At 39.3% G+C, this 27,697-nt stretch overlaps 1 protein-coding gene across 8 annotated transcripts; it reads right to left on the minus strand.

Annotated features, from left to right (window-relative positions):
- Positions 1–395: 395 nt before the first annotated feature.
- Erich2 (glutamate-rich 2) lies at positions 396–27,447 on the minus strand. Of its 8 annotated transcripts, none has more exons than XM_013518738.1 (10): positions 27,185–27,445; positions 26,140–26,339; positions 20,037–20,065; positions 19,536–19,572; positions 17,480–17,575; positions 14,704–14,846; positions 12,529–12,698; positions 9,897–9,954; positions 1,477–1,548; positions 400–737 (listed from the first exon to the last, which is right to left on the minus strand). In XM_013518738.1, exons 4-10 carry the CDS (start codon positions 19,562–19,564, stop codon positions 616–618), a joined length of 690 nt encoding a protein of 229 aa, XP_013374192.1. In that variant the 5' UTR covers positions 19,565–19,572; positions 20,037–20,065; positions 26,140–26,339; positions 27,185–27,445; the 3' UTR covers positions 400–615. The 8 variants fall into 8 exon arrangements, with proteins under 8 accessions (XP_013374197.1, XP_013374192.1, XP_013374191.1 ...); XM_013518737.1 differs by having other exon boundaries at positions 27,124–27,445; XM_013518739.1 differs by having other exon boundaries at positions 27,336–27,440.
- Positions 27,448–27,697: the final 250 nt, after the last annotated feature.

The following is a 27,697-nucleotide window of genomic DNA, read 5'->3' on the forward strand; positions in this document are numbered from 1 at the left end:
TTTTCCAGGCACCTGTCCCATTGTGAGGGATACAACAGTGAAAAAGATAAATTCCGCCTCAAGGAGGTGACATTCGCTGCTGGTAGCAGAGGCTAAAAAGAACAAGTAATTAAAGCAGCAGTGCAGACACAGACACATGCTACCGAGAATACTGTACACATGCTAGGAGAGGGCCCAATATGGTGGTCATTTCTGGGGGACTGAAAGTGTGAGTTCTGGAGCCCTAAGGTCCACGTATCAATCTGGGCTGTTCATGTTAATAGGCATAGCAGGCTGAGCAAACTACTTACCCTCTTTGTACCTCAGTTTTCTGCTGAACAAGGCTCACAGTAGTATTTCCTTCAGGTGGCTGTTGAGGAAATAAGTTAATGTGTGCAGAGCAGTTTGAGCAACACTTGACACATATTATTTCTTCTTTATTTTGCTCTGAATAATTCACACGGAGCTAAGGTCGAAATATTAGCAAGGACCGCAAACTAAGAATATGGAAAACTTAAAAGAACTCTGTACCAAAGAAAGAGCAACTAGACTGAGATACCACAAGCAGTCTTCTTTATACTTGTATGGGATACATGAATGAAAATACATGATGTGCTTAAGCCACCGCAGGGATGGTCACGACCCATCTTTGCATTCATCAGAGCTCTCGTCGCTCATGTCCTCACTGCTTTCCTCACTCTCAGTGCTGCTGTCTTCTTCGCTCTCTTCCTCATTTTCCTCAAGGTTCTGAGCTTCCTCTGCCACAGAAAGAAAAGTAAATGCTTCTTAATATTTCTACTCTTCAAAAATGCCATAATTCCCCTTGTCCATCCCTCTACCAAGAAATATATAGTTTAGGAACATAAGAATTGAGCTGAACTTTGCTAATTTACAAGGGGCAAGGTGGTAGAGTAAGGAAGAAATACATTCTTACAGTCATGATGACATTTGTGGGTTGAAACAATTTAAAATGTAGGCCTAGAAAATAATTTTTACTATTGTTAATGAAATTCTTCAATGGAGTAAGAGAAATTGAGACTTAGGGTAATTTACAGGAGATTGATTTTCCTTAAAATTAAGGGATAACACTTTCAACCTATGGAGACGAGTAGCATGTTCTGCTTTTTGGTACCCGGTGAAGGGCACCCAGGAAGCCTGCTTTGCCCAGGCAGTTGCACTCCTAGAGAGAAGACTGTCATCTTTGTCATCCACAGAGGACAAGCTGGTCTCGCTAAACTATTCAACACAGCCATTTAGCTGTTTCTTAACCACTTCCTGAAGACACATTTTGACTTTCCTGGGATAATGGGCTTTTTTTTTTTTTTTTTTTTTTTTTTGTTGGTTTTTCTCCGGTACCGGGAACCGAACTCACGACCCTGCGCTTGCCAGGCAGGCACTTTTGCCGCTGAGCTAAATCCCCAGCCCCGATAATGGGCTTTTAAAGACTGAGTGCTCATAGTTCTATGAGAGAAAAGGAATTTCAGTGTTTAAAATTACCTTTCAGCAACATTTCTTCAATAAGTAAGGAAAATTCCTTGGCCTCAAGATTTTCTGGCTCATAGATAAGAACTGAAAATGGACAAAAGAATGTGTTATTAACACTCAAATGTCTCTAACAGGTTCGTTAGAATGAGATTGAAACTGTTAATCAGAGCAGGTGCAAGTATACAAAGCAATCAACACCATAATTATACCACAAACAGAGAAAACGCTCCAGTTATATTCGGTGCTTTGTAAGAGCAGTGGTCTTCATTATATTTTCTACCTCCCATCTAAAGACTTCTATCTCCATCACCTGGTATGGGTTTCTGCGCAGGCTGGTAACCAAAGTGTTTCGTGAATATAGAGAGGGAGAGATCCTGCTAATGCAGGCTTTGGGGATGAGGCCACTGCGTGCCTAGAGGTCTTCTAAGCACAGCTCTCCTAGTGTTTCCTCTAAGGTGCTTTCTAATCACTCATCTCCTGCACCCTTTCTCTTCAGGACAGCTTCCCGTAGGTGTCATCCAGCTCAAAGGGTCAGAGTTAGGGAAAACTGATGCTCTCTCTTTCTCTTCGTACTGATAGCTCTTACCTGAATCTATACCCCAGTCATCGCCTGCTTAACAGTGCTCTCCCCTCTTTGTTGTACCATTGAGTTTAGCACTATTTGTTCCTTTTTGTGGATCCTTTACATGACTGTGTCATCCTTCCTCTGGATCACACCACAGTAGTGGCTTTTTAGGTGCAATTGCTGGTATGTTACCGATGTCCTAGAGGCCAGAGCTTCAGTTTGATTTCAGAGTTTCCTAGACTAATTTAGTTTTTTGAATTTATCTGTACAGTTCACCAGCCAGCTTCTTCCTATCTGTCTCGAAGGTGTATTTATCATTCTTTCTGGATCCATTTAATTTGACTCCTGCACAATATCATGGTGGCCCCCAGGGGGCACTGAAACATCAAGTGTGCTATTCATCTTGCTAAAAGTAAGAGATAACTGTTGATGGTTCAAGGCTCCACTGACTGGAGGACTCTACCCATGGCTTTCATCCTGGTGCAACAAAGCAGTGACTTTATTTTTTAATCCACTGACATAATCAACAACTGACCATCAATCTGGGTTAGCGTGGCTGTGTGCTTGCTCAGAAGCAGTTTTTAAGGATACTAGGTATTATCATCATTACACATACTATAAATTTTTTAATAAAAGTACCTTTTCATATATTTTAACTTGAAGCAGCTTTTAAGGATACTAGGTATTTTCATCATTACACATACTATAATTTTTTTAATAAAAGTACCTTTTCATATATTTTAACTTGAAGCAGCTTTTAAGGATACTAGGTATTTTCATCATTACACATACTATAATTTTTTTTTAATAAAAGCACCTTTTCATACATTTTAACTGGAACTAAAATATGTTTATACTTAGTATAAATCTTTCTCTGAGGCTAGTCTCCTAGAGAAGAATTTCTCCCAATAGCCTCTTAGCATACTATTTTTTAAATATGTATTTGGGATACTAGGATACGTGAAGTTAATTAGGAATAACTTACACGGGGGGGCTGGGGATTTAGCTCAGTGGCACAACACCTGCCTGGCACAGCACCTGCCTGGCAAGCGCAAGGTCATGAGTTTGATTCCCATTACCAGAAAAAACAAAACAAAACAAAAAAAGGAATAACTTACACGAAAGAATAATCAAGACTTTACAAAACTATTTGTATATTAAAAACTATTATAAATCTTAAAGTGTAGGGTATGTGGTTTTCTAAATCTATTAGACAGTGGATATTCTTTTGGTGGAGCACTTATCAGAAATCCTTTAACATTCCTTGGGACATAGTTATAAAATTTTCGTGGTGTAAAGTACTCAGCCCAGCCCTTGTCACATGGTAAATGCTGAGTAAAAGTTAGTTATTATTAGATTTCCTGGAATGGTTCATGGACTAGAGAACAGTTTAGTTCCTTCCCAAGCACTCAGTGGGTGCTTTCTGCTGACTGTGGTGTGTGGGAAGCAAGGCATTCTGCTGCCTGTGGGGCTCTAATGTCTCTCAGAATGGAGCAATTCTAGAGCAGAAAGTGCTTGTTTTGTTCACTGTTGCTTTCCCAGCAGGGTGCCTGCCATAAAGGGGAAGCCTCCAAAACACTAGAAAATAGAACAGATGAATAGACAAATGAGTAGGAGGCAGACTTTTAATCTCTAGATAAAATTATATTGAAGACAAACAAGAAAGGGTGAGTTCCTGTTTCCAAATGAAGCCAGGAACCCTTTTCTGAAGATATATCTGTATTTGCTTTAGATTTATAATGATAAGAATGATTTTGGTTTCCCAACCATTAGTTTTTAACATTTACATGGTTAAAATCCATGGCTTGGGTCTTCCAGTGGCTCAGGGTGTCTCCCGTGTTAAGGTAGAATCTCAGGCTGCCTGGGAGCGTTAGTGTCGTGCCCTGAGGAAACTGAGCAGCCAGCTTCTGACTCGCAGGTGAAACAGCCAGGAAATAGGCAGATGGGTTGGCATGAAAAAATCCCACAGTCATTCATGAGATGAATAAAGAAAAGTACTGGGACTCTTGCCTTTCAGTCCCATTTAAAAGCCATTTTTTCCCAGGCTGCCCCACTGCCTGGTAGGAAATGGCACAAAGCAGAGATGTAAGTTCTGAGTGAGACAGCAGGAAAATGGCTGGGGTGAGACTGAGACTGTGTAAAAACTGTGTGGGGAAGACAGATAAAACTCAAATCTACGCCAGCAGATGAAATTTCTTGGGGGAACCCAATACGCAGGTTTTAAAAGACAGGCAAAGAGAAAAGAAGCCCAGCTGCCAGGTGAGATGCTCCACAGCCAAATGAAGACGTAAAGGATTCTCCTGTAATTGAATCACAAGTAACCACCCCAGGAGCCAGAGACTTTATGCAGGAGAATGAATATGTACAGCATTTCCGAGGCACAAGGATGCATTACTTCATATAAATTAATTACCTTAGACAAAGAAAAGAAACGTACTAGTTAGCCACAGAAGCCACTGCTAGTTTGATTGATCCATGAAGCTATTTATATTCCAAGTCTCTGCCACATTTACCAGAGAGATAAGCTTATGAGTCAGATGAGGAAATAGAGAAATCACAAGCTGTTAAGTCAGGTCTGGGATGTAATTCTACCTCTTAGTAGTTTTGTGACTTTATATGAATTAGTTCTCCTTGCTTAGTCTCAGTTTCTTCCTTGTGAAGCTAATGATGTCTGCCTCACAGAATTTTTTGGTGGGGGGTAGTGTGGACTGAACTTTATACTGAGCTACATATCCAGTCTGTTTTTAATTTTTTTTTTTTTGAGACAAGATCTTTCTAAATCATTAAGTTGCACAGGATGGGCTTAAACTTGTGATACTCCTGGCTCAGCTTCCAAGACTTCTGGGGTAGTCTGGAAATAGAACTGTTTAACAATTAAACATAATCTTGGCCACTCGGTGGGGAGCTCTGGCCTTTAGGCTAGACCCCAACCACACAGGTGCCCAGGAGGCAGGCAGCCAGTGCCTGGGAAGCCCCACGGCAGGGAGCTCTGGCCTTTGGGCCAGACCCCAGCCATGCAGGCAGCTGGAAGGCGGGCAGCCAGTGTCCGGAAAGCTGCACAGTGGCACATGTTGGCGTGTATTGGTCCTCAGGCCAGCCACTGCCACGCAGTCGAGAACTATCATGGCACAGAGAAGCAATGACACAATTGGCCCACCATGCGCAGGCCACAGAGGCCCGCCCAGGGATGTGTGTGAATCATCCTGGTATGGAGAAACCCCTGGGAATACATGACACACAATGGGCTGCTCTTGCTCCTGCCATTGAGAATCAGAAATGTCCAGAGCCAGCAGAGGAGCAGCTGCTGAACAAGGACTTGGAGAACATGAGAATACAGACTATGCCTGAAGACTCAGAGGTCTAGTTGACTAGAGTCACGAAAGCGGTTCAGAAGCTGGAAACCAGGAGGACCTTGCACAACACCTGGGGAGAACCCCTGGAAGTCATTCTTCCCCTAACAGTACAGGCTGAGTGGAGGAGTGCATGGAGCTCCAGAGAGGTCTACACCGAGATTCCTGCTGCCTGTGCTGATGGTTGGGGAGAGGATACTAAGTGATTGTGGGGTCCCAATCGCTGGGAGGCTGGAGAGAAAAAGCTACAAAAAATGGCTTTCACCCCAGATGGCTCACTTGAGATGTTAGTAAGAATTGCCTCCTCAGTATTTTATAGCCATGACAAGGAGGAGGCCAAGGAGAGAAAACAAAGAGACCGAGAAAAAACAGCTGCTTTTGCTGCAGCATCAAGAGAAACAGACCCTAAGTCTGATTCTTGGGGCCCAAGAAGAACTCGATGACTGCATTCATCTGCTACCACTGTTAAAAGCCAGGCCACCTCAAGAGGAACTGCCTAAGAAGCCCTCTGGGCCATGCCCTGAATGCAAAGGTGACCACTGGAGATTGGTCTGCCCTCTGAAGTGGAGGCCCCAGAGCTCAGAACCATTCTACCAGTTAATCTAACAGGAACGAGGGGGCCCGGGGCATACTCTGCCTTCTCCCTCTGGTCAGACTGTCATCTCCATGGAGGAGCCATGGGTAATCACGACTATAGAGGAAAAAGAAAACAGCCTGTTGCTAGACACAGGTGCAAGTCTCTCGGTCCTTCTTTTCAATCTTAGCCTTCCTTCCAGCCGTCACACCTCAGTGAAAGGAGTCACTGGTGAGGAGGTAATATACTATTTTTCACAACCCTTAGGCTGTAAATACTTGTTAGATCTTTCTTGTGTATCTCTGTCTTCCTGAGAAAACACTTTGAAGATACCACCATGTATTACAGCAGCCATTGATGTTTTCCTACTAATCTATCCATAACTCTGTAATGTTTGTATTGTTCCTATGCTATTTTGTAAATGGATGTATGTTTATTACTATGTGTTTCCTACAACAACTATTGAGAGGGGCTGGGGATTTAGCTCAGTGGCACAGCGCTTGCCTGGCAAGCGTGACATCATGAGTTTGATTCCCGGTACCGGAAAAAAAAATTTAAAAAAAAAACAACCATTGAGAATAGTCAATGAATATTCAATTGGTCACTCATGTATAGCTCTATTTATTTTCTTTAGAAACCACTTTGAAGATACCAAAGTATAGAACAACAACCATTGATAATAACCTACCACTTTTGTCTGTAACTCACTATTATTTGTCTATTTGTTTTCCTGAGAAACTACCTTGTAGATAACAATATGCAAAACAACAACCATTGATAATTTCCTACCATTTTGCCTGTAATTCGGTAAGCCCCCCCATTACTATGTTATTCTTCTTTTACTCTTTAAAATAAAAAAACAAAAACAAAAACAAAAAACCCCACTAATCTCATGAGTGTTTCCATAGTAGGTGCTGAATACATACCTATATAAATGCATGAATATGGAAGTATCTAATGTAATTTATAGACATCAGTAGTTATGTATGTAGAAAGAGGAAGTAGTGCTCTGTGAAAGAGCTAGAAAATGGTAAAATGGATGAGAATATCTATACCATAAAGATTTATATATAGATGTTTAGGGATCCTGCTAGATAAAAATTCGTTGTATAGGTGGCTGTAAATATAGAGAGGGATTTGGGGCAGCCTTCAAACTTGTTTTTTTTTTTTTCTTTTGCAGTACTGGAGATCGAACTTACGACCTTGCGCTTGCCAGGCAGGCACTTATGCCACTGAGCTCTATTCCCAGCCCCAAGCTTGTTTTTTTTGAACAACTAAGAACTACTGTTTTTTCTCCTCAAGAACTCTAGATTCTTCCTTGACCTTGCTTGGCATCGCAGAACCTGGGCCTCCCTGGCTTCATACCCTTGGCTAAGAATCTGCCTCAGAGGGAGTCACCCCATCTGCACTCCATACCCCATCTCTGAGCCTCTCTGCCCACATTCCAACCAGCCCCCTCTCCCCTTTGGGGGCAGTGCTCTTTGCCAGTGGGACCCCTGGACCCTGATCCCTGTCTGGGGGCCTCTGTGGCTCCTTGTCCTATAATCTAATCCTTAGTGTTAGAGGCACCATTACCTGACACTGACTGAAAAGTGTGATCTGTGTACTTGGTGAGTCAATAGGGATAAGAGCCGAATTATGTGTAAAGTTAGGTTCCGAGATGGTTTGGAATGTGTGGCTTGGTTTTTGCCTTCTCTCCAGCACAATGTCTGAGACAGAGTAAGTGCTCAACACATACTTATTGGAAGGAGAGAAGAAAAGACAGCAGAAGAGAAGGAGGGAGAGAAGAAGAGAGGCAGGACATTTTTAAAAGGAAATAACCCCATGAAGAGAGATCAGTTTGAAGTTTTCATACCCATTGGCCTGACATTTATTGTATGTTCACTGGTTCTGGTCAGGCCAACAAGCACTGTATTGGAGTACCTGCTGTTTATGTGGCTTACTGCAGGGTTGATGGCCCAAGCTGACCGCCAGGTGTGGTGGTACCAGTGCATGTATTTTGCAAGCTTCAGCCAGAGGCTTTCTAAAAGGATTGATAGGTATAGAAATGAAATATATGAAAACATTCCTGCAATTAAAGCTCCATAAAGAGTGCACAGAACTGGGAGTGAGGGATGCAGAACCAGTTAGGTCCAGTTAGCCGGTGGAGAGGGGACAGGTGTGGGCGGAGCAGGCTTGGGCTCCTGTTGAGTGTCACTGTCATTGTGGATAGAGCTGAGCCAGTTCCTTACCTTTCTCTGGTTCAGTTTCCTTATAAACAAGAGGATCGGATGTTGCTTTCTCTGGGAATTCCTTTTGGAAATTCTGATTGTGGGCTACCAAAAATAGTTTTCACCAACATATTTTGAGAAAGGGTCAAAAAATGCTTAGAAGGATTAAGCAAGGCAAAGCATTTACTTCAGATATAAAGAAGGTAAAATGTGTTCAAGAAACATACTTAAAAAATCAGGCAGAGTTAAATATTCTATCCATAATGTATAGACCCTCACAATTCTTGTGCTATATTTCCTTCAAGGACTTCCATAGATTTTAGTTCAACACTAGTTATGACTTAAGTCACACTGTTAAGATCTAATTAGGGAATTATCATTGCTTCTTTTAAAATTATTATAAGAAATATATTAGAGGAAAAGATGGATAGAAAATTTGAAAAGATGGTGATTGTCAATAGGGAGTGGAATCTTTCCAAATCATTGAATGGACATTTTGAAATTGGAAAATATAATCTGTGACTTCATAAACTCACTGGTAGTTTTATCAGATATGGGTACAGCAGGAGATAAGATAAATAAAACAAGTCAATAGAAAATACCAAGTGGATGCATAGAAATACAAAGTAATTTTAAAAGACAGAGCTAAAAATGTATATGTAGGATACCATGAGGAGGGTTAATTTACGTGTACTTAGAGGCCCAAGAAGAGCTGCGGGGGTGGGCAGGGAGAAGAAAAGAAGAGAGAGACACAGAGACAGATGCAGAGACAGAAGTGTTATTTGAAAAGGTAATAATAGACAAGAAATTTTCAAAGCTGATGAAAACATCAACCCACAGATTTAAGAAGCTTAATGAACCTCCACAATAGTTTACAGACAGCAAATACCAACTATTTTGGATAAATTAAACTACTAAAAATGAAGGGTGGGAAGAAAAATAAGGCAGATTGTATCCCTTCTACCTTCTCTAAACTGAGAAAGTCCTATGTAGCTGCACGACCCAGGACCATGACCTCTGTGACTTCCGCTCCTAGCACACTTCTGCGTGTTCCTCAGCTCCAGCCACACTGGCACCTTGCTGCACACCCCACATGAGCACATCTGCTGAACATCCTGCCTGACACACTTTTCCTCTGCTGTCTCCAGCCAGTTTCTTCTTCTTCAAATCATTCAGTGAAGACCTGACAACTACTGCCAACTGCTTTGCCTTTCCCAGTAGCTTCTCTATCCTCTGTACTTTTATTTTTCTTTATAACACCTATCATTTATGATACACCATTTATCTATTAGTTTACTGTCTGTATGACAGACATATATGTGGGATGCTTGTGTTCTATTGACTGCTGCACTTCCTATGTCTGCCGCAGTGCCTGGCATATGGGGTTCTCAGGCCTTTGTGGAGTAGATGCATGTTATCAGACTTGACTGTTGTACTTTCTGACACTTCTTTGGAACTAAAGCATGAATTTACTGAGCTATTACCATGAGGGTAATGTTCTGGCTTATTTTCCAGTGGTGGTAATTAGTCTATGCTAATCTACATTGATTTATTTCACTAAAAAGCACTCTAGACATCTAAATACATCCTTATATTAATGTACTATCAAAGTGTCACTGAGACAACAGATGGAAATTCATTAGACTTAGGATAATCAAACCACCTCACATATAATATAATATATTTCTAGAAACAAAGCAAAGGTTGGAAAATTGAAAATATTTTGTACTTACTCATCTGACATAATTTTTTTGCCAGGTGGTAGTCTCGGCCCATTTCAGCTCTCAGGAACTAGAAAACAAAATATTTCAGATATGTATTTTTAGAGAGAATTTAAATGTCAATTATAAACTTTCTAGAAAATATTCTATTAATGATTAGTTATGCAATGAGATTGAAAAAATATGATGGATATTTAGATTTAAAAACTATTACACTAAAAGGCACATTGTCATTAATCCCCTTCAAACACACTTATCCCATTGTTCTTGCCACTTTCTGAAGCAGTTCTGGAAGTCTTCTTTCACAAGTGTCATTAGTTGCACTGTCATGTGTACCTTGATGTCCTGAATCAATTCAAAATATCTACCTCTCATGGTCATAGTCATTTTTATTTCAGAGAAGAGGCAAAAATCACATGGTGACAGATCCTGTGACTGACGTGGATGAAGACACACTATAATATTTTTATGAACCTGCTTTTCCATTGGCTGGCACTTGACAGCAACATTTATTCTATTTTTAAAAATCATACCTTGTAAAGATATAATGAGAGAAGACTTCCAGAACTGCTTCACAAAGTGGCAAGAAAGATAATAAGTGTGTCTGAAATGAGGGGAAGTGTTTTGAAAGGGATTAGTGGCAATGTGTTTCTTACTGTAATACAATTTTGTTATTTAAGTACACACTAGTTTTTGATCAGCCCTTGCATTTTGCTTTAACATTTAAACATGTTTTTCCAGAAGTGAGTCTATAATCAACCAGTCAGTCAGTGATATTTCAGGGCTTCTGGCAGCCATGCACTTGGGATAGGTCCAACACCCCTGCTTTGCTGCAGTCACACTCTCCATGTATGGCCAGACAACTTGAGAATGATTGGCACAGGTAGTGATAACATCAATATTTTAAGATTCCTTTCGTTTACATCCAGGTTTACATTCAGGTTTCACCTGTGAACTTAGTCCATGATAACATGACAGTATTAGTTGAAAAAGTAAAACTTGTACATTCAATATTTTTCAATATTATGTCTATATAGTTTTTTTATAACATCCTGTTTGTTTATATTTTTATTGTATTTTTCTTACTACAAAGCAATATGTATTTCTAATATAGGAAATTAAAAGACTAAATAAACATATTCTTTCCCCAATTAAAACCACTTATATTTTTACCATTGAGAGATGTTCAACATTTCAATGTAATTTTTTTAGTTTTTGCCTATAAATGAACACATATATAGTTACAAAAATTATGATTATGCTTTAATTTTTAAATAAATAAACTACATGTTCTGATCACCTTCTCTCCATGCCATCAAATATTCCTTTATGTCGGGGAGGGTGCTAGCATGCTAAGCATGCTATTCATGCATGCACTCTATCACTGAGCCTACATCCCCAGCCTGGCATTAAATATTCTTTTACAATATTTACTTAAGCAACAATTTAGTAAACTAATCTCATGTTATGAGATATTCAGACTTTGTATAAACCATAATTTTATTGAAAAATCTTGTTTATTTAAATATTAACCATGCAATGTTAATGCACACAATAAAATTCTGACATTACAAAACTTCATCTTGTCTAAACTTAAACATTTTAATTTTCGCTCCTATTTGTGGTTCTGTTCCATGTTAATCATGCTATCCATTAGTTTATGCATTCTTTCAAATCTCTAGTTCTTGCTGTGTTAACTTGGCTTTTGCTTTGAATTATTAACTTGTTTCTTTGATCTTTTCCTTATTGTATTTATGTTTATTGTTTTACCGATTTCTGGCACTAACACTTAGTGCACCTACACTTCTTTCTGGAGTCATCAGAATCATAGTTATCACCATTGAAACGATTAAAACTTTAAGCTCTTTGAAAACTTTTAATATTTAGTGTTGTGCTTACCATTAATTTCCAAACACTTTCATTTTTATTTTTCTTTTTAATTCAAATGTCATGTAGAAGAATGTCTTCTTAAGTGGTTTTAATTTATAATTGCATTTTGCTATTAATACCTAGTTTTACTGATCATGGTCACAGAATGTGATCAGTAAGCCACGCAGCTAGTGTTTACAGTTTTTAAATCTTCCCAGTTGAGTGTTTTTACTCCTGTCTTCTTTTAAGTTTCTAAGATTCTACAGTATTTATGTTTTTATCTACAAATCTTTTTCCCTTTTTCCTCCTGCTTCTTTTCTCAGCCACTTAAATCCCCCTCTCCCCAAAGAACTTCACAAGCATTTTTACTAACGTGCATTTCATCTTATTGTAATTATTTCTCTGTGTGCTGTTCTTAAGGGCAGAACAGGTTTCTCTTATTTATCTCTCTATTCCCAGCAACAAACATGGTGAACACATTCCTTAAAGCACTTGCCTGAAAGGTTTTATGCCCAGACTTTGCTTACTCCTGCCTGTGCCTCACTAGAACATTGCCTTACAATTCTAGAATTTCTTTCACCTCCAACTTGGTAGCAATAGTAAAAGAGATCAGTAGTCAGGGAGAACATTGGCATGTGGGCAAAGATCATTATACTCATTTTTAAATCTTTAATTAATGTAGACTAAATTGTTTAATCAGCTTAATATTATCCAGCTATTTCAATATTTTTAAATTTCTTAAATTAGAATATACCAAAAAAAAAAAAAAACTCACTTCTGCCATTAACTCTAATGGGGCACGAGTATCTTTTTTAGGGTTACTGTCTTCATCATTGGTATCACCTTCACCATCATCCAGTGATTCTGACAACTTATTAATATCTTGAAGGAGATAGTCATCAATTTTCTCCTGCTTTGCAATGACTGCATCTTTGCCCCCTTTACCTAAAACAGAATAGATATAATTTAATTAATAAACAATGAAGAGCTCAGAGGTTAAATTTGGCCAGATCCTATTAGCATCCATAAATCTAACAGGCAGATTAATTTAAAATATCATCACAATGATCAATATCATTTCTCCAAGCACTACATATATTAACTCACTGAATTCTCCCAATATCTTCAGTGAGATTGTATTGTTTCTATTCCTATTTACTGATGAAGAAATTAGAGTATGGAGAGGAACATGCTCAACTTCAGGCAGCTAGTTAAGTGTTAGATTCTAGGAGTGAGTGTGGCTCCAGAATCCATATTCTTAACTGTGTCTTATAATTACTTAAAAATACAACTTAAAGTAAATACGCAACTATAATATAATTTTTAAAATGTTTGCTCTGTGTCTCCTAAAATCATCTCCTTGAAAAATACTTATAAGTGAGACTACTGATTCTTTTTTCTTACTGAGTATTTTAGTTTCAGACTGAACTTGTGATGCACTCATCTTTTTCTCACAAGAGTGTGTGCCTGGGATCCCCTTTTTGGCAGGAGAATGGTTGTGAGCTAATTCTAAATAATGTAAAGGCACTAATGTTAGAAGAAAATAAGAAAATCAAGGAGAGCTCCAGAGAAGACAAGGTTAGGAAAGCACAGACAAAAAAATAAGACTTCTGATTCTAAGGCATAAGTGTTCCCTGAAAAGGGACAGGAAGCCCTTCCAAGGGTGTGACACCTGAGTTACCCAAATCACCCATCTACCTGCTTCTGTCTCATTTACAGTCTCCATCCCTCAAACCACTTCCAGCGTGCAGCCAGTCCGTGCCTGACTCACCACAAAGATGTCATCGGGGAGGTCACAATAAGGAATTAAGGACATCTATGATGTCACAGGACCTGTCTCATTCAGCTCACAAATACTTGGCATCACAGAGAAGTTTCCTGATTCCTAAGCTGAAAGAAGTTCTTTCCTCCTACACCATTTAATTGTAGCACCTATGACAACTGAAAACTACCTTTCCTGATTGTGTGCTTTGGTTATTAAAGTTTATTTTAAACTGCCACATAAAAATTGCACATATTTATGAGCACCATGTGATGTTGATACATGTATTTGTTGTAGAATGTTTAAACAAGGTTGAATGTTTATCATTTCTTTACGTTGAAAACATTTGAACTCCTGGCTTTTTGAATTATTACTACACTGTGCTCACTTTGACAGCACATATGCTGATATATTAGTACACTGTCATTATCTGTAATCTCCCCATAGTACACTGCCATACCAGAACTTCTTACACTACTATCTATAGCTTCGTACCCACTGACCACTCTTTCCCCGGCCCTTCTTCTTGCTTACTCTCCCCCCAGCCTCTGGTAACCATTATTCTATCCTCTATTCTATTCTATCACTTTTATGAGATCAATTTTTTTATATTCCACTTGTGAGATTCTGGTTTATCTTCGTATTTATCTTTCTGTGCTTGGCTCATTTCACTTAATATAAAGATCTCCAGTTCTGCCTAGATTGTTGCAAATGATAAGATTTCATTCATTTATTATGGCCAACGTACCCCATTTTCTTGATCTGTTCATCAGTTGCTGGGCAATTATGTTATTTCTTTTTAATAGCTGCCTGACTGTCTCTCACCAGAACATGAACTTCATAAGGGATAAGGACTGTACCTGTTTTGCTAACTATTATATCTATAGCCTCTAAATTAGTGCTTGGAACTCTGGCTTTCAACCGTTGTTAGGTCAATAGAACATGTGAATGCTTTCATAGGTATTTTTAATCTATTCTAGGACTTACTACCTATAATTATTGTCTTATGTAATTTACACCCATAGATCCCAGATCTGGCTGCATACCAGAATCGCTCAGTGCCTGAGTTGAAAATTTTTTTATTCCCATGACCTGTCTCAGACCCACAGTGTTTTCAATTCCCAGAGGTCATGGAAAGAGGGTTTAATTAGAAGCTGCGATTAATTCAGGAAGACAAATGCTATTTACCTGCACTTTCTTTCAAGTAAGATGACCATAGGTCAGACTGTAGATTTAAGATATCCTTCTTTTCAGTACTCCTTGAAGTTACTCTCTTTCCAGTAATGTCTAAAGAGACTTTATTTTCAATCTTCTTTGAAGAGATTTCCTTCCTAAACGTTAAAGTAAGTAGTGAAAAAAATGTTTCCTAGGTCATAATTCTGGTTAATGGTTTATATGGGCTCATGAAAACATACTATATTTAATATAATATACCACTAGTAAAGCTAAATAGCCAAAATATAGTATCTTTGTAGGAAAGCATTATAAATAATTTTTACTGATGATGAAAATTCTGTTTCTTTAGGGGGGGTACTAGGAATCAAACTCAGGACCTCACCCTTGCCAGGCAGATGCTGTACCACTAAGCTAAATCCCTGGACCTAAAATTCTATTTCTACCTGGCATTTGTTATTGTGTAAAAATTACTAGAATCTTTTCAGAGTTCTTTAACATAAAGCATACAGAAACCAGTTATATAAATGTCTTTGGTACATGATTGTGGCATGATGATACTAAAGTTATTTAAGAAATTAGGCTTGAGGTTTCATGTTTTTTAAAGTCTGTAAATAGATTCCTGCCATTGCTAAATTTTACACTTATAGAAAGTTCAGCACTAATATTAACCCTTGGTCATAATAGAAAGTAGCCTTTTCATTAGACAACTAAACTAAAAACAGATTAACTTTCTCTTTTAGCTTTTATGCCTAAAACTAACACTTGGAGACAAGGGATTCTTGTATAGTGCAATGTGTTCTTAGAGGTGGGAACCTTATTTGTGAAAAAATAACTCCAACTTTCTTTTCTGAGGTCTTAAGAATCTTTTATTTATTTATTTATTTTTGGTTTTTTGGTTTTTTTCTCCGGTACCAGGAACCGAACTCACGACCTTGCGCTTGCCAGGCAGGCGCTTTTGCCCCTGAGCTAAATCCCCAGCCCCTTTAAGAATCTTTTAATATGTTCCCTTTGCAAAGTTTTGTAGAAATATAACTTCTATGAATCAAGAATTTTAGTACTTAAGTTACTGGTCTTGCATTCTGATGCAGCAAATGAATCAACCCGCTTGTCATGTTCCTTACTATGGGAGGAAATGGAACTTTTACTTCCTTGGTATTCACAACTAAATCAAAAGCCTTTTTTACATTGCCTCTGTTTGTTTGATTTTTCCAATTGTGTGAGAAAGCATTCAAAAAGAAACTCTACATGTTCACAAGAAGTTAAGAAATCACTGTAATATTTGACTTTTGCTATAGTGATATTCCTGTCATGCCATAGATCACCATACAAATGATTACTAGAGGGGACTGGGGATTTAGCTCAGCAGCACAGTGCCTGCCTGGCAAGCACAAGGTCATGAGTTCGATTTCCAGTATCGGAAAAAAACAAACAAACAAAAAAACAAAACAAAAAAAACCCAAGTGACTACTAGAATTTATAAGCTTTAACATATAATCTAAATAAAAAGTATTTTGATGCTATTCCCCTCATGAATTACAATGTTTCATTGAGTCTAAGATACCATATATTTACTATAGGATTTATCATTCTTTTATGTACCACCAAGAAAGAAAAATATTGACAAATATGTGTAAGATGACATCAATTATAGGAGATGCTAAAAAATGAAAAAATATATATACCTAAGGATCTATGAAATATGGTACTTAAGTAAGGGAATTACCTAATATAATGGTTAGGGAAGTTTCAACTGGTTTGTCTTTGGGATCTGCCCTGGGAATTGGTGGAGCACACTTTAATTTTAGATGTGTCTGGGTGAATCAGTCAGGGAGGTCTGACCTCAGGGCCTGTGTCTGCTCCCTTGCCTGCCCCTTCTGTTCTCCCCTCCTCCCTTGTTCCATTTCCTGGCTGCCATGAACTAGGCAGCTTTGCTCTCCAACTCCCTTCAGCCAGAGACAGTTGATGATGCACTGAAACCGTGAGCATCTTAAACCTGTCCTTTAAGTTGTAGGTGTTGAGTATTCTGTCTTAGCAACACAGAAAACTAACACACCCAGTATAGTTCTGTGTGTTTGAGTAATTGCGAATGCCTTTAATAACTGTAGCAAAACACTCGGGAATGTGCTCAACATGTGCCATGGCTGGACCATAAATGGAATGTCACTACTTGGAAGTGGTGATCACACCAAGCACAATGAATGCACAATCTACATCAGAACTGCCCAAGTCACGATCTAAACAATTAAGAATAAATTTCCTTTTTGCTCACTCCCTGAAATCTTTCCCATACACAGTTTCAAAGAATAATATTTTAATCTTTTCAACTCAAATTAAACTAAACTAAAACTGAACTTAGTCAACTTCAACTCTTGACTTCCATTTGGGAAAGTAATAATGTGTATGACAATAAGGTCTCTGACCATTTGGAACAGATTATTTCTATACTCTAAAAGATAGCTTTTCATTAACTTAAATACAGTTACAACTAAGGAAAGATTCAAATTTTTACTTCATATTATTCATGGAAACAAAAGGTATTTAATTTAGTACTTATTACAGCTACAGAGTTAGTCAAGTTAGATATCCCACTGGAATATTTAAATATCCCATATTTATGTTGGAAGGTGCATATGCTAAGTTTTTCCTCAGTATATAAAGAATGCTGGGCATTTTAGAAAATGTTCCCAAATTTTTATTGCTTTTTCAGAAGGTTTATATTTTAAACATTATCATAAGTTGATCTAGATTGCTCAAACAGGGGTTCCAAAACAGAATTAATCAAACTTACTTTTCTGAGAAAGTCTTAGCTACACTTAGAGAGACTTGTGTTGGTGAAGAATAAAGTTTGCTTGTTAATCTTGGTCTGTGTCCAAGGAGGCATTTACTTAAAGTACACAAATGAGAATAAAAAATAACTTATCATTCACTTTAGAAAAGATGACAAAGCATATGATTATAGAACAAAAAACTACAGATACAATTTTTTCAAGGTTAGTCAGAGTTGGGTGCTGTGGATTCGCTTTAGTTATTTTCTTTATGGTTGGGTCTGGAGTGAAGAATGAGAAGATTAAGGTGAAGAAAGACAGAAAACTTCTAGTTTCCCCTCATACAATCTAGATCGAGGGACCTTTTAGCAAATCCTATTTGCTAGTCAGACAAAGGAGCCAGCACTCGGGTGGAAAGTGGAATAGAAACTATACCAAGAAATGCACCAGTTTCGCAGATCAGTTACCCTCTTTTCCAAGCAAAGGTCCCTCCACAGTTTTGCTAAATTGCCCAGGTGGGATGCGAACTTGCTGTCCTCCCACCTCAGCCTCCTTCAGTGCTGGGATTTCAGGAGCGTGCCACCAAGCCCTACTGATGGATGTTTTTAAAGAGTAGCCCTGTTTACCTCCAGCTCCAGCTAAGGCGCCTGAGATGACAAAATCACTCGTCTGTGAAGCTTACAGCCTACATTAACCACCTTTGCTCTTCTCTACAAGTCAACTCAAGGGAACATTTTTCCTTTATAAAAAATAGTTTGATAGTCAAATGCAATAATTACTGAGAGCAAGACAACAAATAGTCAATCTCTTTTCTATTTTTGCCTAGGTTGCATATGATTTCTTTCTGGGGTCCATCTACCTCAGGATGGGGGTTACACCTGCTCAAGTTTCACCATTGTTTGTCATAGTCTATGAGCACTGGGCTCATGGGAACAATAGTAATCTCTTTTTACCAATAATCTATTAATTTCTATTATTATTGAAATGTGTGTCTCATATTTCCCTCCGAGACACTATTTTTTAGATTATTAAATTTAAGTATGCTTTCAACTACAAAATAGATATATATCATTATATTTAGATTACTATACTAACAGTGCTTTTTTCTGGTTGGTTGTAACTTTTAAATTGAAATAAACAGAAATCTTCTGTCTTTGATCTGTTATATTACCTTGATATAAAAATACATATCATATTTATGTAATATATACAAGTTGTAACAAAGCCAAGGTGGACATTTTTAGATCCAACAGTACGATCTTGTAAAATGTTGCATAAAGGAGAATTTTTTTCCAGCCAGTGATATTCAGAATAAACCAAAACAGTGTAAATTTCCTTTTGTTGCAGTCCTGGGGACTGAATCCAGGACCTTTAACATGCTAGGCAAGGGCTATATCACTGAATTACATCTCCAGCCCCTATCAGCTATATTCTCAGTTCTAATAAGATGAATTTAAATAGAAGCAACCTTTCAATTTGTCAATAATCCCTACAAATTCAGGACCCACTTTCAAGCTAATTTTTCTTAGAATACATACTATGAGTTTTTTTCAAAAGTTATGAGATGATCAGGAAGAGACTCTAATGAATTCTTAGAATCAGTGCTTTGAATAGAACTGGTACTTTATATTTAGGTATGAAGTTGATATTGTACTGTGATTTTTTAATACCAGTTGAAATTATTTCTTTAGTAGAACTGATGCATGTTACAGTAAATAGTCTGTTTAATTTAAAGTAAATATTCACTTAAAGATGTTCTGAAGAAAATAAGTATCAGCAGGAAATAGGACTAAACAATGGAAATTATACAAGTAAAATACCAAATATATAATGTCTAAGCACTGTAAAGTAGAAGGGAACATTATCTATACCTCTAAACAGAGCAGAATTCAATTTTCATTTTACATATTCTTCTACTTAAGTAACAACTGCTTTTGACTAAAGCAAAAACTGAAGTGCTAGTTGCAGGCATTTCTGGCTTTTCAAATTTAATTAGGTGACAAATGGTTGCATTTTATAGCTCTAATTACTTAAAAGGCATGTGATAGATCAGCTAAATAACAAAAGACATCTTCTTACTGTGAGGTTGCTTTCTTTGGTTGAATCATCACGTTTCCTGAAAGAGAAGAAAAAATCCTATTATTTCAAAAGTGATGTTCTCAACATAAATTTCTAACTGGGAAATACTTGGAATTTTTTGAGAGACATATACAAAAGGATTTAACTTGTAAAATTTATGCAATCACATTCAGCCATTCCAAATTTTCCTTAATTTTCAGGACAAAAATGATGCTCAAACACATTCTAAATAATAAATCATTCACCCTTTGTATCAAATATTAGCAATGTGCCATTATGTCTGGCTGTGGGCCCCTAAAATAGAAATAGCAATAAAAAACAGTATTCTTACTTTAGTTTGAAGTATTTGAAGTACTGTAATTTATTAAGAGCCTTTATGTAAATATTTCTGTTACCTAGGCTAAAAAGTAATCTTATACTAATGGCAATTATTTTTAAACCATATAAATTGAAGGTAAAATAGACTTAAAACATTGTAAAAAATAGTTTACATGTTCTTACCTTTATAGCATGTCTTGTCTAAATAATTCCTGCAAAACCCAAAATATTTATTTCATGTAAGTGTTTCTTTAAACACTCATATAAATTCAAAATATAAATGAAATGGAACTTTGTGAGGTTATTAAGCATGTACAGTATTTTGTTTTAGTAATTATTAGCATTAATTCCATCCTAACTGTAAAACCTCCTTCTTCTGAATTGTTAAATTGAGTTTACAAATCTACAGAAATTAATCCTTTCCCTTCTTCCCACTTCACCTTGGCGTTCAGATAAATAGGCCTACAGGTATGATTCTGCATGGAAGAACAGTGATATATAAATAAGCCATCAGGAGCTGGGGATTTAGCTCAGTGGCAAAGCGCCTGCCTGGCAAGTGCAAGGTTGTGAGTTCAATTCCAGGTACCGGGAGAACAACAAAAACAAAAACAAAAAATAAATAAGCCATCAATTCTGTTAACTCTTTGGTTTTACATAGGTTGGACTCTAGATCTAGACTTCTGCTTTAGGCTTTGCTTTCTGAGGAATGCTGACCAAACCAGACATTAGTTGTGTCATTAATTTGATTTGAAGCTCACAGAGAGGTTAAACCCTTTCAGAAAAGCAAGGCATCATTAGAGGAAAACCGGTTGTGAGAAACCAAACTCCAGGGTAAAGGAAACATTTTACTCTGATTCTCTAAAGCAAAAATGCAATAATAGTTGCTTCAGGTGGGTAGTTTTTGAAGGGCCAGGGGTCTTCAAGATCTCCACTCTCCTCCTGGCTATCTCAGCGTCTCTTACCTCCACTTCAGCAAAGAATGAGGAAGTGCAGCAAGGTTAGCTTAGAGCCAAAGGGCCCCCACATGGATCAGAGAAGTCAGATAGGGTGCAGAATGATAAAATCAGAAATGAAAGTAATACGAAGCAAAAGTTCATTTACTGTGCAAATGCAGAAGAATTAGCTACCTTGCAACACTGTGTTACAAGGTAGGGGGAATACAAGTGAATTTCCCAGGGGTCAGGGGACCACTGTACTCACACTTACAGTGGTAAACTGGTTTCTAAAACTAACTGTTTCACTGACTGGTATTATCTAGGGCAAGCAGGGTCTTAGCCTTTGTTTCTGGCTTGAGGAAAAGGGCAGGGGGCTAGGAGGTTACGGCAAGTGCATGTTATAGTTCCCCAAGGCTAGCTTCCTCAAGTACATAGCATACATAAGCTTTTTGTAAATATAGAGCCATTGGCCACCCAGGTCATGTGCTACATCATCCCCTAACTGCCCCTACATAATGAACTACACAGGCTTTACCAAAAGAAATCTAAGAAGACATCTTTTGCTAGATAGTTTCAGTTCATAGATTTCTATAGTCCTGTGGGTAGTCACAGGACATGAAGGGCATCACCCATATTTAGGGCCCTCCTCTCCAGCTCTAAGAGCTTCGTGGCTTGCAACAGTCCACCGTTATGTGGATACAATGCAAGTGCACATAACTCATTTCTCAATTTTACCTGGTGAATGGAAAACCCAGCACTTGATGAAGACCAGCCTCTGCTCGGTCCAGCTTTATCATTATTTAGGAAATGCCCACTTAATTTCCTTCCTAAACTGTGTTCCTTAGGAGGTGAGATGGAGTAATCAAGCTGGGGCTCCTGGTCAAACAGACTGGATTCAGCATGGCGGCGCTGCCAATTCTCAGGTAAGTTTGGAAAAGGTACTCCTTGAACTTTTAGTTTTCTCATTTGAAAAGTGAGGCTCACAATGCTACTAACTTCCCTGGACTATCATAGGAGCACATGGGGTACTCTGGATAACATGCGTAGCACAGAACTGGGCACACAGGAGGGCTGCAGTAGAAATAAGTTGATGTTTTATCTAAGGGGAAAGCCGGGGAGGTGTCTATGCAGCTAGTTAAGGTTGCTTAGGGAAATGCAGAGGGTGCTTTGCAGTGATTGAGAGAAACATTTGACTGGCTGTGGAGGCTTTTAATTAATTAATTTAAAAGCTCTAAACTGCTCATAATTGTTTACGAAGACCAGGGACCGCATGGAAAGAGCAGTAATTCAGAAAGCAGGTAAGATTAAAGCAACAATCTATAAGCTGAGCAGATAAGGAAAAGCTATTGTAAAGATAGCATAAATTTTAGAAACCAATACGCAGAATATATCTGAAGGAAATGTTTTCAGAAAAGAAACTGACAATATTCATTGGCTCATAAAGAGATGGCTAAAGAAGAGGGGTAGGAGGGGTATTCTGCTTTATATTTACTGATACTTCTTGAACTATGAACAATGTAAATATATTATTTTTTATTTTATTTTAATTTTTTGCCTTTTTAGAGACAGGGTCTCACTATGCAGTTCAGGCTGGCCTTGAGCTCACTTTGTAGCCCAGGCTGGTCTTGAATTTGCAACGATCCTCCTGCTTCAACCTCCCAAGTGCTGAGATTACAGGCATGTGACACCATGCCCAGTTTATATTATTTTTTAAAGAGACAAAATAAAATTTGTCTTAAAGATAATTTAAAATTTGCAGTACCATTTGTTTCTCTGTATTTATCCATCTCTTTTAGGCATGTAAGCAGTATGTTGAACTTGGGTTGCCTTGCTTCTCTCCTTGGTACCTGTTTTCATGGTACCCAGAAGTCTGCAGGTGTGTGGACAACCACCTAGGTGACTCACCTTGAAAGAAGAGCAGTCGTCTCCATTTTGGCTGAGCCTAACCCTAATTCCATGTATTGAGATGTACAGAGCTGGCTAGGACCCTTTCCTTATCCCTTCAATTGGCTTTAAGCAATGCATATCGGTCTAACTGAGGTGCTGATGGTAGTCTTTCAAGTTGGCAGGCGTATTCCCTCAGATTCCCCACCTGTGGTTCCTAGGAGTGAGCTGGGATGAGGCGGGATGTGTGAGCCAATGTTCCACACTGTCTGTCGGCTGGGATTGAGCCTTGAGTTGAGGCTATGACTTCCTGGGGCTTGAAAAATTACACATCAGACCTCAAAACATTAGATACTATCTCAATTATGTTATGCAGATTACTCTTTCTGCAGATCCTTCTCTCCACATTTGCAGAGGTGATTTCAGGCCTCCCACCTAACCCAGCTCATGGCACTCACCTACGTCCCACAATTCTCACAATCACTCATCCTCAAGCCACTCCCTTAATGAATGAATAAAACCTGGGTTTGGCCTTAGGTGGAGACCTTTGTTCTAGATGGCAGTCACTATGGCTGGATTGAGGACCCCTTGGCTCCCCATAACTACAAATGTGCCTTAGTGTCTTTGTTCTCATCATGGATTGCACTGGAAGTGGTAGACTGGAATTAATTCACTAGGATTCCAATAGTTTTTCCACGGGATTACAAATACAAACTTCTGGGCCTTGATGAGGACAGGTGCACACTTTATATTCTCTATACAGGTGCACACTTTATATTCATCACTGTTGATATGGCTAACATTAACAGCACATTATTATCCCTTTGATTCTTTACCAAGCGTGCCCTCTGGCTTTTAGAACACGGATTTATTCTCCTGAGGTCTTCCAACAATTCCTGTGGCAAGCCGGGCAACAGTTATGATAATCTCCAATGTTCATGCAACAGTCAATGTCTATTTAAACAAACATTTGGCCCGGGGGTGTAACTTAGTGTTAACATTTGTGTTTAGCATGGGCAAGTCACTGGGTTCCCCAGCAACAAATAAAAAATACAACAGAGCTTCTGATGAAATTCTATTATGTATCGGATATCTGTGCTAAGCTCTGGGGAATGCAAAGATGACTACCTGCTTTGGAGAAGCCTGAAATCAGATTCTAGCTTCCTACATATAAGGTACAGATCAAGCTTCAAAGTATTATACCAAATGCTTCCCTCTAAGGGGCCAGCATGTGATTCTTCCGAACTGCCTAAACTGAGATCATGGTGAGTCCCAGGATCAAACAAATTCTTTTGGGCTCATAGACTGAGTGCAAAAAGAATTAGCAGGCAGTGGAGACAACTGGAAAGACAGAGGAAGAAAATCCAGTCGACAGGTTGCTTCTGAACCACCTTCTAGTTCAGAATCCAGCTCTGAGACCTGTTTTCTGGGCTTCTTGTATTCCTTCTAAAACCATATTTTCTACAATATCTTAATTAAGGTATTATCCGCCTGTAGACCCTACCTCCTGATTACATTGTAGACAGACCCAAGCCACCCAAATACAAAACACTGCCTTGGTTAACAGATTCAGCCTATCTAACTACAGGGTAGTACTGTCCCATAACATGGTGATTTGTAAGCTAACACAGGGACAAGTGTGTGTGCCTATGACATTGGCTAAGCTCATCACAATCTTTCCCTGAGACTTTTCAAAAAGTGAAAACTGTTATAAAGTTGGGAGAATGTGAGTCTAGACCTTCTAGGACTCATGATTCTGCCTTCTAGGGAAAACATAGCCTGTGAGTAAAGCAGAATATATAGAAGACTCAGAAATGAGAAAGGAAGAGATGAGGGGGAGGTAAAGAGGGAGGAAGAGGGAAGGGCAGAGAGAGAGAAGAAGAATGAGATTCTCATATACATCCCTACTGATGTTTGGGTCCCTATTTCCAGCTTAACCTAGCCTTTACCAAGGGCAAATTAATCTCTCCCCCCAACCTTCTCTCCTGAAACAAGCTGATTTTTTGGTCACTTGAAACCAAAAGAGACCTACACTAATATGTCTCCTACTCTTTGAAAACCAAAAAAGATGAACACACATGTGATAAGACCTAGAATTAACATAGCCTGTAGGCCCATGGAGTGAGAAATGATCAGTTATACCTGCTATGGTAGGATAAATCATTAGCATCACATTCACAATCTTGGAATATCATAAGACTGGGTATCCCAAACTTGCTATGGGAAGCAAGAATGAGTCAAGCTGCACAGGGAAGGTGGCATGTAGCCAGGTCAGGATCAAGCAGTCAACTAATAATAGAGGGAGGGGAGTAGCTCAGCTGTGCATTTGTAGAAAATGGCAATAGATGAACTTGCAAATGTATGTGGGACAAATTATAAGTCATTAGCTGCCATGTGCTAAATATTTAGGGCTTTAACCACAGACAATGTACACTAAATCAAAGTTTTGAAGGTAGATCACAGACCATAATAATCTTTCAGAAAAAAAATTCAGTGGAGGGTGAACCCAAAAAAGAATAAGCAGGGACTAGCCATGGAGATTAGCTAGGAATTATAGCCAACAGGCCAAGTGTGATTCACTGTCTACTTATGTGAATGAAATTTTACTGGCATGTAGACAGATTTGCTCATTGGCTTGTAGCTCCCAAGCTATAATGGTTTTCATAAAGATGATATTGTAACAGAAAATGCCCCCTCCCGCCTGCCAGCCAGTATACTTAGTTGCCCAGGTAATAATTCCTATTGTAGTTCTGGTTGCTTCTGTCTCTTAGAAACGGCTGGTCACTGTGAAGCATACTTGATCACTATGATGCACATTGTATAAACCAACCCCCAGTTGGCAAGCCATTCTGCCTCTGTACTTCCTGCTTGCTTATCCCATATAAGCCCTAGACCACCAGAGATCAGGACCTGATATGCTGGGAATGATCCTGATCAATGCCCACTGATGTAAACAAATCTGCCTCCAAATCCTGGGTGTTTGGTGTTTCTGCTTGCTGTAGCAATATGGCCTGTGATGTCTAACAGATTTGTTATCTGGTCCTTTACAAAAACAAAATTTCCAAACTCTCGTTCAGGGAAAAGATAATGATGTACAAAATGAGAGAGGTACGCTTGGAAAGAAAAGAAAAGTAAAACTGACAGTCACCGGGCAGTGAAGTGAAGGAGAAGAAAGATGATTTGAAGCTTCTACTTCAGGTGTCTAGGATGGGGGAAACAGGGAGGAGCATAACTAGAGATGCCTGCAGATCATCTGAATCTGTGCTGTTCTATTCCATTGAAAAGGGAAGAGTACAGCTCAAGAGCTATGGTGCAGGTTAAATCATAGCTTATAATAATTACTACTAATAATAACAGCACACATTTCCTACTAGAATTACAATGACTATAACCTCTCCCCTTCCTCCTATCACTATTTTTACTACTGACAGCCTAGAAAGACCTAGCAAGATGGCAAGTGTACTCACCGAGGAAGTCAGTTCCAAGTGCACACAGGAGACCGCGATCGCACAGGGAAAGAAAGGGGAGTGAGCACAGAGGCTGTAGCTTAATTGGTGGCCTGGGTGGGGAGGTCTGGAATTCTGGAGCTGGTGTGGTGGAATCCTCACAAAGGTGTTGAAATTCAGGTCTGGTAAACTCTTTAACACTTAAAGGCAGTGGTTTCACTCTGTGGAGATAAACAACAACAAAACAAAACAAAATCAACTAGTAAAATATCCAAAACAAATTGGATTTGGGGAGATGCTGTATTTACTTTTTGAAAAAATGAAACACAAGACATTTTCAGTGTCCTTTTCAGATTTGTTTTTGGTTTTGTTTTTGTTTTTCTTCGGGTACCAGGAATCAAACTCATGATCTTGCACTTGCCAGACAGGCACTGTGCCGCTGAGCTAAATCCCCAGCCCCTCAGATTTATTTTTAAAAAGCAACTTCCAGAAGCTCTTTTGAGGTAGAACTTCTTCAGCAAGTCACCTATGCCACGTAATAAATTGATCATTACTCCATGTGTTATTTTAAATGCTATAAGGGCATAGTACAGAGAAGTTGCAGTAGTTAAAAGATGACTGTATCTTGACTTTGGAAATCTCCAGTCATTGAGACTGGACCCTACAGGTGCTTGACTGAACCCTTCATTTTATAGATGAAAGTGAGGTCCAAGATTTCCAAATTCCACAAACATTTTTTATGGCCAAACAACTTAGTGATGTCTTTATAGCCAGTGGGTACTCGCCCCTATAAGCCATTAAACTGTTTCCAAAAATAACTACAAGAATTGGGGGCCATGACTAGGACTGAGGAGGGAGCGGAAAGCCCCAGGACCGGATGTGGCTATTTTCATTGTGCATGTGTGGAACGGAGTTTGCGCGTACAAATCCGCAGGTCAGAGCCCTGTGGTGTGGACGGGCCTTGTCAAACATGCCGGTTACCGTGCGCACCCACATAATACAGACCTGCCTCCCTCAGTGTCTGACTTCACGGTGGGGGGAGGGATCACTCCAGCGCGGATCCTACCTCTCGGGCGGTGCCTCTGCCGCCTCGAGACTCCAAGCCTGCACCTGCAGGTGCCGCGAAGTTTGAGGGTTCAGGCTCTGGGCCGAGGGCGTTAGAGATCACGCACGCCGGATGGGGAGAAAAGACCAGCGGATCCCGCTGAGCTTCTTACAGGCTGTGGCCCTGTCAAGCCAGTCATCAGAAGGGCGGACACGCAAGGCCAGCGGGGCTTGCAGATGGCGGGATCTGCAGCCGGGAGCCAGGGACGCCGCGTCGTCATGGAGACAGGACAGCGCACCGCTGGGGCGGAGCAGGAGCGAGGAGGCGGGGCAAGAGAGGAGGAGGGGCGGGGTCAGAAGGGCGGGGCGGCGGCGAGGAAACCCTGTGAGCCACGGAGAGGGCGGGGCGAGCGGCAGTGGAGACTGAGACCCCGCCCAGGACAGCAGATCGCGCGCACATGCTTGGTTCCGCCGGGAGCGGCCCAAGAGGGGCCGGGGGGATCGGAATCTGTGTGTCTTTTCCTGATTCTGATTC

This window comes from Chinchilla lanigera, unplaced genomic scaffold (assembly GCF_000276665.1).
Source record: "Chinchilla lanigera isolate Chin_1 unplaced genomic scaffold, ChiLan1.0 scaffold00048, whole genome shotgun sequence".
Taxonomy (NCBI): Eukaryota; Metazoa; Chordata; class Mammalia; order Rodentia; family Chinchillidae; genus Chinchilla; species Chinchilla lanigera.

Coding starts and splice junctions, on each gene's coding strand:
- Erich2 (XM_013518738.1), bottom strand. CDS start 19,564: ATGATTCAACCAAAGAAAGCAACCTCACA. Junction 9,955..12,528: donor CATTAGAGTTAATGGCAGAA/GTGAGTTTTTTT, acceptor TTTGTTTTCTAG/TTCCTGAGAGCTGAAATGGG. Junction 1,549..9,896: donor AAAAAAATTATGTCAGATGA/GTAAGTACAAAA, acceptor GTCCATTTTCAG/TTCTTATCTATGAGCCAGAA.